The sequence below is a fragment of the Corvus kubaryi genome, unplaced genomic scaffold, assembly GCF_017639235.1.
Source record: "Corvus kubaryi isolate FWS band 111438036 unplaced genomic scaffold, C.kubaryi_AGA036_p1.0 74, whole genome shotgun sequence".
Lineage (NCBI taxonomy): Eukaryota > Metazoa > Chordata > Aves > Passeriformes > Corvidae > Corvus > Corvus kubaryi.
Window position 1 is genome coordinate 2038506 of NW_024582061.1, and position 10954 is coordinate 2049459.

Consider the following 10954-nt stretch of genomic DNA (forward strand, 5'->3'; position numbering starts at 1 on the left):
ACCCAAAGGGGAGACCCAGACTGAACCAAACAAGACACACTCCCACAATGCTTGACCGTTGTGATATCCATCTACAACAAAATGATTGGCTCAATGGATTCAGGGAGAATAGTGGATATAACTTACCTTGATTCTAGAAAGGCTTTTGAGACTGTCTCATAACAGCCTCAAAGACAGACTAATTAAGTATGACCTAGACAAGAATACAGTGAGGTAGATTGAAAACTGGCTGATCTGCTGGGCTGAAAAGGTGGTGATCAATGGCACAAAATCCAGTCACTAGTCATTTTACCCCAGGGATGGATTCTGGGGGCAGTACTGTATGTCCATTAATGACCTGGATGATGGGACAGATTCTCAGACAACACAAAACTGGGAGAGTAGCTGATGCACCAGAGGGTTGTGCTGTCATCCGTATGGTTCTGAACGTGGTGGAGATATGGGCTAATGGGAATTTTATGAACTTAGTAACTTACCCAACCTGCACGTTAATAATTGAGCCATGGCATCATGTCTCATGCTGGCTGTCTAAAACTGAAGCTCCTTCGGACCACTGGCCACTTGGGCAACACAGTGGCCTTTCAGCATATAAGAACTGGAAGAAGCACACACAGTATTTCAGGGGGCTTCCCAACGAGAGGAGTCTGGATTTTGCAAGGAAAACTTTGTCCCTGTTAGTGTTTCATTGCCACAGGAGCTCATGATGTGGCCTCCCTTGGGAGAGTTACTGTGGTCAGGGCAAGCAGAGGAGGTCTGCTCCTACTGGCCCTTTTAGGCAGGTGGATCAGTGTCCTTTGATGAAGCCAAAGTCGTGACATGGAGGCTCCCAAAACAAAAACCTGCTTCTATTGGTTTTTTGCCAATGGCGAGGTGGCTGCTTTATACTCGTGCACACACAGCTTTGCCAGCAGAGTTGTCTCTCTTGCTGGGAGTGTCTGCCAGACAGCAACCACTGCTCCTCGGACCAGAAAAATGCTCTTAGTGTAGACATAGCCTAAGGGGCTGATCCTGCTGTTCCAAGTCAGTACTTAGGGGGCTGCCCACATACAGCTCTGCCAGTGCCCATCACTTCTGCCTTGTGACACTCAGCTTCAGCAGGGCCATCTCATCTGGGAGCTTGGGAAGGTTTTGATGAATCATCTCATACCTCAATGCTCTGGCCATGGCCTTTGGGGCCAACAGCTCCCAGAATGAAGGAAAGGATCTGTCACAGAACCAGATGTACAACCCAGCTGGCTTCTTGATTTACACCTGTGTAAGAAGAGGAGAAACAGGCTGTCAGTCCTCACAGTGCTCTGTGAGCATTAACTAGTTAATGCAGGGGAATCCCAGAGGAACAGTGCTCTAAGCAGGGATTGCTGACAGATTCAGCCTATTAGCCACTACTCCTAGACTTTTACAAAAGGTGTTTTCATTAAGAACAGGCCTGTCACATCCCACTTGGCATGAGCATCTCCCTCCACCTAATGTCTCCTCTTGTAGTTAATTCTTTTGTTATCTGTGTTCCAAGAAACTGTAGAAAAACCTCACTTGGAATTTTTGTTAGACTCCTTGCTGAAATTGCTGTGAGTGGAAAGAGACCCACAAAAATTTGGTGATGAGGGCTGTGGGGGCAGAACAGGCCTGCAAACAGCAAAAAATGGTACACGTAATTTCTTGAACTGTCTTGGTTCCTTTAGGTAGCTGTGATAGTTCTGCAACTCATTTTGGGGCTTAGGAAGATTTTAATGAATCATCTCACCACTTTTTTCTTTTTTCTTTTGAAAAAAACAGAACAGAACAAATATGACTTACGAGAAAATGTCCAGAGCCCTACGCCACTACTACAAACTAAATATTATCCGGAAAGAGCCAGGACAAAGGCTTTTGTTCAGGTAATTTTCTTTCTTTGCCATTCCTTTCTACAGACAATTAGTTTTTGAGGATGGAGGATGGAATTGTGTGGGATATCTCGTTGCCACAGTTATAACACAGCTGACAATGGCCATACATTTGTAAAAGCAGTCTAGAGCACTGCTTCCCAGCTTTCAAGGCAGCCACACCAGTTTACAAAAACACAGGCCTGTCTCAGTGATCAATGGAGACAACAGAAGTCTTTTCACTGCTTCACGCAGGCTGTGCCGTTTATCTAAGGTCTTGTTTAAGACCTTAGATAAATGATTCAGCCAAGCTGCTGGAAAACCCACTCCAAATGGACTTCTCAAACACAGCTGCCAGTGAAAGCTAAGCAGGGATCAGGCATTTCCTCAAGGGCACTGCAGAAGAGAAGCACTTGATGACCACATCTTTGGTGCTGCCTTCAAGGAAGAGAGGGAGCTGCCAGAGCTGTTCATAAAACCCAACGCATCGGATTGGATGATACAACCAATAATTTAGGAAATAGGGGCTGAAACAGCATTAAAGCAGGGAGCTACTTGTACAAACTTGAGTGCAGATGGCACAGAGTGAGAGCACTCCTGTTCTCTTCGGACAACACCAGCAAATCCTAGTGCATGTCTGACCCTCAGAGCACTGAACTCAGACCAAAGACTGCTTTGCTGTCAGTGGCCTGGATCTAGTAGTGTGCTTGGAAATTATATCAGTAGGAAGGCAATCTTAGAATTTGTTTTCTTAAATAGCTAACAGAACTGCATTAGCACTCAAACTATCTTCAGCTGAAAAGGGTTCTGTGGAATGACTTGTTTATGTTAGCTCTTAGAAGGAAACATAGATGTGGGAAGGAGAGTGAAGGACAGAAGCGGTCATGGGCAAAATCAAGTGCTCGATTGTAACTTATTTTTCCTGTGGAAGGTTAAAACAAGGTTGCTTCATCAGTACCAAGGGTACCTGTATCTCTGTGGCCTTATATGAAGACTGCATTGCTCTGGGGGAATTTCTGATGCTGAACAGGGAATGTGCTTCTCTTGAAGCTTTCCCTTCAGTGGGAACATGCACAAAACAGGAGTCCATCTCTTCTCAACCAGGCTGCCTATTTTCTCAAAACCATTGTAACTTAATGCCCTTGGAGACCACAGTTCCTCTGTAAGACTTGGCCAAACTGACCAACAGATTCAAAGGTCACCAGAGAGCATAAAACACGAAACTTCATTTCCTTTGGAAACTGGGAAAAAAACCCCTGCAAAACATTTCTTTGCACAATTCCCAATAAAAACTTTTTGATGTTGTTTTCTTAGACCTATTTATATCTGAAGAGCAAAAGAACAGCTGCAAAAAATCAAGTCATTAATGTGCCTTCCTTGGCTATTCCTTGCAAGCACAGAAATAATAGGAAATGTGACTTTAATGTGCAGGCTGTTGTCATCTGCAGATATCTGTATGGAGCTTTAAGTAAGATGGAGTCAGAAAAGGATTTCTAATAGGTTGGCTGGCTGTCTTCTGCAACAAAATAGGTCACAGCTAGTGTTTCTTAATTTTCATGCAGTTCTGGGTTGGGTTGTGTTTGTTTGGGTTTTTTTTAATGTAATCAAATGCTATTAGAAATACCCACACTGTGGTTTCCTCGATGTGACTTAAAGCACAGACCAGAAGGAATACCCAAAGTCCTGTGGTACAGCTTACATTGGCCCATGCCCCACATGGAGAGGAGGGCAGTGGGACCCCTCTGTGTTTTCATTTCATCCTTGTGCAAGATCAACAAGACAGTCACAGGGTTTAACTCAGGGCACAGTCTGGCTGTGGGCTTTGGTGCATTTTCAGTGTGTAGCCAGGCACTGATTCACCACTCCTGCATACAAGTTTTTCACCACCGTAACACCGTTTGTAGCAGCAGCATTTTTCCAGCAGTCACACAGCAGTGAGTCATAGCCCTTTCTTTTTTTTCCTAAATGCATATATGCACATGATTTCCAAAATTAGAAGGGATGGCAAAAGGTTAGTTCCAGGCTATGCTGTGTGTTTGCTGAGAGGCTCCAGCAGTGAGCACTCTGGGTCAGTGATAGTAACAAGGCTCCTGTTGGTTGCTTTTGTTTTCACTGGGGCAAGGATACGGAGCATATCATCAACGTGAATTAAAATCAGCTCTTACGATTAACACATTTCATACTGCTGCATGTTAACCAGCATGTTGTTAATGAAAGACTGTGAAATTTTGTACTACTTCCAGCATAAATATCTTTCATCCTAATTTCTCCAGAAGTGCTTGGGAGTTGGGAAACTGATTTGTGTTGAAACCAGGATTTCATCCTTCCTGTGCCACTCTCTCTTCTTACACCACTAAATTGAAAACGAAAAAGCAGAGCTACCTCTGTGCAGTAGTATACAAAAGCATCCTGGCAAAAACCAAGACTGCAGACTTAAACTGCAGGCTGGTGTGTGTCCTTTCTCATTTCCTGCTGCTGCCATGCCTCCCCAGAGGCAGTTTCTGTCTCCAGCACCCTGCAGACTTAACTGCCTTGAGACATTGGTGCTGGGAGCCACGGCATTCATCACAGAGGATGCTGCCTCACTGCAGTCACGCTTGCTACAATCACAGAGGAAGAGACTGTCTTTGCTTACAGTTCCCCAGCCCAAAACCTTTTACCTTCAGGGCTTTTTCCATTTCCTGGAACTTGTTCTGATTTGGACTTCGGCTTTTTCCCCCTCTGTTCCTTTGGTGTTTTGTGTTCTTCTCACTCACCTACACGCAGGCCTGTAGCCCTGTGCCTCCCCACACCTTGCAAGGGCTTGTGCTTTGAAATATGCTGATCATAAACACTTTCCATGTCTCTGTCACCAGACACCACACGAGTGTACCTGGGCCAAGCTGTCATCTGTCATGACAACAGCAGACAATATGAGGGAGAAGAAATAAATATCATTCTTTGGAAAAGACTATGGGGTTTGGTTCAGATTTGGGCTTTCAAGAAGCTGGGGTAAATGCCAGTGATTTTTTTGTTTCCTTTCAAGGTATGCAGGAGGGAAGACACCTGGGGAGAAGCTGGGATATACTAAGGCTTTGGGAGGATACAGCAAAGCTTATCTTGGGAGCTTTAGAGCTCAGGGGTCTCAACAACTTGGTGAAGATAAAAGCTGAGACCCCTGAGAAATGCGCTGGTTTCTCTGTTTTGCAGGTTCATGAAGACCCCAGATGAGATCATGAGTGGCCGGACAGACCGCCTCGAGCACCTTGAATCCCAGGAACTGGATGAACAAATATACCAAGAAGATGAGTGCTGAAGGAAACAGGTGCACCACCTCTGTGGGTCCAGGGGAGAAACATCTGCCCGATGGTCAGCACGGTTTGGGAGGGGAAGCAACAACACAGAAGCAGTACTTGAGGTCGCCACTTAGCTTGAAGATCACGCAGGACCTGAAGCACCTTAACAAAACAAACTAACAGGCAGAAGTGGTGCTGGCAGGAAAGCAAAGGGGAGAAAGCCTGGACTTATGCACTACTTCACTGTTCCTACAAAGTCTCCCTTGAGTTTTTTCTTTCTTTTTGGTTTGTTTCAGTTTTGGGGGTTTTTTGTCATTTTTTTTTCCCTAATAAACATGCAGTTTGACTTTCCTTATCTCACATAGGACAAGACATCAGATTATGCTTCTTTTTTTTTTGGAAGGCTTTCCTATGGAAATAGAGTGCTCTTATTTTCTGTGCAAGTCTCATGACACAACACCGCATAAACAATAGCAACACAGAAGGGATTTGCTCAAGGCTTCCAGTTTGCTTGGATCAATTTATATGTGCTGCCACTGAGAAATGTGTTGAAGCTACCAAAAGAATTTCTCACATATACCTGTCAAATGAAGAGGAGACACCCTTCACATGTAGGCTGGGCTGTCATCCCAGCATAGCTTGGGCTCACAATGAGTACTCCGAGTGGCTGTTAACTGCTGGAATATGGACCAAAACCAATCACCTAAGTGCTCCGGGGAGGAGAAAAATAAATGTGACAAACCTCTGCAAGAGACTATCAGTTAACATTTTCCCTCCTTCTAGCAAAGAAGTGATAGAATGGAGCAGGGGGAAGGGAGGGTGGGGACAAATACATATATATGTGTGTATATATATAAAAGTTCCATATATATATATATATATATATGAATATATATGTAAACCCCCCAGTATATTCACAATGCAGAATTTCAGTTCAGAGTTTTCTATAAAAAGGGAAGACTGAAGCATCTGTAATTACAGAACGAAGGGGTGTTTCTCATACCTGCTAGCAATTCTGGGGTGAAAGGTGAAGGACTGTTCCTTACATCACAGGGAGAAAGCAAAGGGACTCATCACATGGTTTGTATTACTCAGAAGCCTCTCCAGGATCATTTTGTGCTGCTGGAGAGGTAGATGATTCACCACTCTAAAAGCTGATGTTAGAGAACTAGAGACCAAATAGCTATACTTATATCTTGTAATTGATTTTGGCTTTGTTTTGGGATTTTTTTTTTTTATGCCTCCCACTGCCCTCCCCCATCCTACAGCTCTGCCATCAAGGAAGCTTGACTGTTTTTAACATGATTTAAAAGACAAGAGAAAAACAAACCCTACAGCTGTGTTGCTTTCTTGGTTTGGGGTTTTGTTCTGGTTGCAAGGTGCCTCCATTTGGTTTGGTGCACTGAGGGTGCTTGGCATGAGGCAAAGAGCTATGCCTGGTTTGGTCACAGAATGCTCAGCAGTCCTTGATGCCCAAACAAGAGAACCTGCTGGCCTGTTTCATTTCAAAGCTTGGACCACCAGGACAGGAATGCCTGTGGTGTCCAGGTGTCCAGTGATCCATCAGCAGTGGTCCTTTGAATGGAAGGAAGATCTAGCAGCAGAAATGGTGCTTGCAGAGGGAGAAGGTGTATAGGGAAACTGCAGGAATCACATGGTGCGTGAAAGAAAGCACGTCCACACCAGTGCATTAAAAGCAGAAAGCCTCTTTAATGGAAACATAAAAGAAACTAGATCTGGAAAAAAATCAAAAGGCTAATCTAATCCATTTCAACCAAAAAACAAGGTACATTCCCATGATAGAGCTTTTATCAGCTATTAAACCAACACGACATTTGATCTTTCCACATATTTAACAAGAGGGTTAATCTCTCCAGGAAAACATGGCACTCGGCAATGAACAGTGTCCCCTGTGTTTAAATGGAGATAGATCAATCTCACCAAAGACTTAGTGTTGAGTCACAGGTCGTAGAAGGAACAGCTTTGTTAAGGGTGTAGATAAGCATCGTACAACAAGGAGAGATTTTTCTGAGCCAGTATCTGATGAGGAATGACAAGGTGTACATTTCTCCCTGAGCTTTTCCCAGCCACGTTTTTTCTATAAAATCATAGTCAGTAAGTTACAAGTCCCAGCACACCACGTACTTGATCTTTTCTGCCTCAAAATAATGGACAGGGGAGTGTTTTTCAGCAATGTGTCACCTGTCTCTGTTGTGACTCTCAAGTACTTGGTGCTCATGAGGCATGAGATTGGGAGACACTGTGGGGCTTCAGTACTCACAGATCTGAAACCTAAGGTCCCTTGAGACCAAGGTCCCAGGGAGTTACTCTGTCAGCCTGCTCAAGGGCACCCGAGTTGCAGCCAGGTCTCAGGAGCTGGAGTGAAGTGGTGAATTTGACAGATGGAGTGTGATCAGAAGTACCAATGTAAAGAAAGGCTCTAGCTGTATCCTTGGGTGTCCAGTGGTAGAAAGAAACTAAATTTTTGTAGAGAATGATTCATCCTCTTTACTGTTGTGGTCTAGACAACTGCATAACTGCATTATTTTCTTTCACCTGCTGTTGCAAGATGGTGAGGGACCAAAAAAAAGACCAATAGGGACTTCCTGTATAAAGTGCTCTGATGAGTCACAGCTTTTTGTCATGGCCAAGGTGCACACTGCAAAATACAGAGAACCAGATACAATCCACCCATTTCCTCACCATTATCTACCGAACAAAGTCCATCCTCAGCACTGGGTAAGACAGGAAAATCACGTTGTCCTGTAGGGAAGCTTTATAGCGGAAATGTTCACCTTTACAAAAAAATGCAATCACTTCCACTTGCAGAATCTAAGTCAAAGGGAAAACAAAATGTTTGTGGCTGTTGGAAACTCTTCTCAGTTCACACATAAAGGACATCTTCAGACAATTTCATCACAACCACAGAGAAGGAGTTCTCTCAAGGCTGATGCTAGTTGGAATGAAAATAGCCTTTGTCCTTGGAACAGGCCAGTCCCACAGAGGCCTTTCCTGTCTCCTGCCAGGTCTCCTGGTGCCAAAGGGAATGGTGTGGGTGACACCGGAGCTGCCAGAACTGCAGGGGCTTGGGACCTGTTCTGGGAGCTGCAGGATTTGAACTGCTCTTGGGGTCTTGAAGTGAGTTTATCAGGTATGACTAAAAAAGTAGTGGCAAGCTAGAGCAGCTGCAATAGGGAGGTTCCCATCAACCTCTCATCCACGTGGCAGATCCATGGGAGTGCAAAGACAGCTTTAACATCCTGAGCTATAGGAATGTGTCGCTGCCTGCCAGGACTAGCAAAGGTAACACTGTCTTTCTACCAACACTGACACCTGCCTTCCCCCCAGTTTCTGATTTCCCAGTGTAGAATTTGCCAGCAGCAAAACAGCCAAACTTTCTGCCTTTGCCACCAAAGCGAGGAAAGGGAGAAAGCGTTTCATCCTTGGAGACACACAAGTCACCTGGACATGGTCCTGGGCAACTGGGCCTGGCTGGCCCTGCCTGACCAGAGGGGGTTTGACCAGATGATCTCCAGAGAACCTTGCCAACCTCAGCACCCAGCAAAGGTTCTGAGTGGTTAAGTGGTTAAGCAAAGGTTAAGTGGGACCTTCATTGTCATCAGTTGCTACAAGCCTCAACAAGCCAGAGGCCAGTCAGGTAGGACATGCTGCAGTTCCACAGCAGAGTATTTTCTTGATTGAAGTTTGAAACCTCTTGACTGCCTCTCCATCCAGAAAACACTACTGGGGCCCTTTCTGTGAACACTAAGTTGCTGCCATCCTTCCCAGATTTCAAACTCCACATATGCGTTCTCCAGATTTCTTTTGTCAGACTGCAACTGTATGCGAATCCAGAGTTTGAGGTCTTCGGGTTTTTTTTAAATAAAATTCTAGTGTTTTTATTGATGACGGCTTTTGTTTTTTTAAGGTGTGGGGCTAAGGGACTGAATCAAATGAATGTAACAAAACAAAAACAAGCCTATTCTCAGGGCCAGTGAGTTGCAAATAATTTTTAAAATGCTTGTAATTACATCATCTCAATAAAAAAAATTTAATATAAAAGCAGGAATGCCAAATTTGTTGGTGCAATCATTGCTACAAGGTTATTTCTTTTTAAGAGCCATGGTACCCAAGAGTCTATAGCACATAGCAGCTGTTTTCAATCAGGAAATGAAACCTGTAGGCTCCCCCTGCTCAAACATGTATGAGCAGTGTCTTGATCTTCCTTGGGAAGTGTTGTTAAGGCTGTCCCTTGAAATATTTACTTGGCTGCCTGTCCTGAGAGATGAGCCGAGTACTCCTCTAATGACTGGATGCGTGTACCTGGTTCTCCTTCCTTCTCTTGGAGAGGACATAGAAGAAAAAAGAAAAACCAAAAATGAGTTGTTGTGGTGACTGATGCATCTTTTTTGGCCTGCTAAACCGGCCAGGTCAAAGAGTGTGGGAGCAAGAGGTTTTGAAGAGTATTCATCTTTGCAAACCAGTCTAGAAACCCAGCCCCTCTCTTCCAGCATAGCAGGACTGTTTTTCAACTGGTTATCCCTAACCGGGAGGTGAGGAGAGAGCAAGATGAGGTGGCACAAACTGCTCCCTGCTGTCCCTGTCTCTTGCACGGTGGGGTTCCTGGCACTTCTGACAGCGTGAGGCCTCTGGAGAGTTTCTGAACATCCCTGCTCCAGAGGTGCTACCAAATGCCACAGCAAACAAACACATCCCTGCTCCAGAGGTGCCACTAAATGCCACAGCAAACAAACAAACTCATCCCTGCTTCAGCGAGGTGCTGCCAAATGCCATGGCAAATAAACACATCCCTGCTCGAGAGAGGTGCCACCAACACCACAGCAAACAAACAAACACATTCCTGCTCAAGAGAGGTGCCACCAAATGCCACAGCAAACAAACAAACACATCCTGTCAGCGGTACACAGCTCACAGCTTGTACTCTGGTGGGAGCAACTCAAAGAATCACTGAATGGTTTGGGTTGGAAGGGACCTTAAAGCTCATCTCATTCCACTCCTGCCACAGACAGGAACATCTTCCACTATCCCAGGTTGCTCCAAGCTCTGTCCACCCTGACCTTGGACACTTGCAGGGATGGGGCAGCCATGGTTTCTCCAGGCAACCTGTGCCAGGGTCTCACCATCCTCACAGGGATGAATTTCTTCCTAGTATCTAATAAAAACCCACGTTGCTTCTGCTAAAGCCATTCATCCTGTCCTATCACCTCCATGCCCTTGTAAAAAGTTCCTTTTCAGTTTTCATGTAGGCTTCCTTCAGATACGTCAAGCCTTTTAAAGGTCTCCCTGGAGTCTCCTCGAGGCTGAACAACCCCAACTCTCTCATCCTGTCGTCTTAGGAGAGATGCTTCAGCCTTCTGATCACCTTTGTGGCCCTCCTCTGGGCTCATTCAACAGATCCATGTCTTCACAGCAGGTTAAAATATTTGGATCCCATCTACAGCTCAGGATAACCCATGACAATCTGGCTGATGTGTGAGCTACGAGCACTCAGCTGCTCCTTGCTCAATATTTACTTTTTGTTTCCTTTCACTGGTGTTTTTAAAACACAAAGGCAAAGAGTAAGCAGTGAGCAAACCCCTTTCTGAGCCAAGACATCAAGAAAGAAGGAAACAAAGGTGTGTTCCTCCATAATTCGGTCCCCTAAGGCCATTTTCCTTTCCTTTTAGAAGAGGAAATAGATGTATCCTACACCTTGGCACAGCTTTCTCCTCACTCTGAACAATAGCAAATGCTGCAGGTTGAAGGCACAGTGGAGGAAGTTCTCAGTGGTTTTGGCTATTGCTCCAGTGAGGATTAGTC

The 10954-nt window shown here is 44.9% G+C and overlaps 1 protein-coding gene across 1 annotated transcript in view; it reads left to right on the plus strand.

Moving 5' to 3' along the window:
* The window catches only part of ETV6 (ETS variant transcription factor 6), a 128047-nt gene extending 119007 nt beyond the window's left edge, over positions 1-9040 (plus strand). Inside the window, exons 7-8 of the mRNA XM_042050650.1 lie at positions 1774-1874; positions 5049-9040. Coding sequence (XP_041906584.1) covers positions 1774-1874; positions 5049-5154 — 207 coding nt within the window. The 3' untranslated portion in view covers positions 5155-9040. The remainder of the gene's footprint in view (positions 1-1773; positions 1875-5048) is intronic.
* Positions 9041-10954: the final 1914 nt, after the last annotated feature.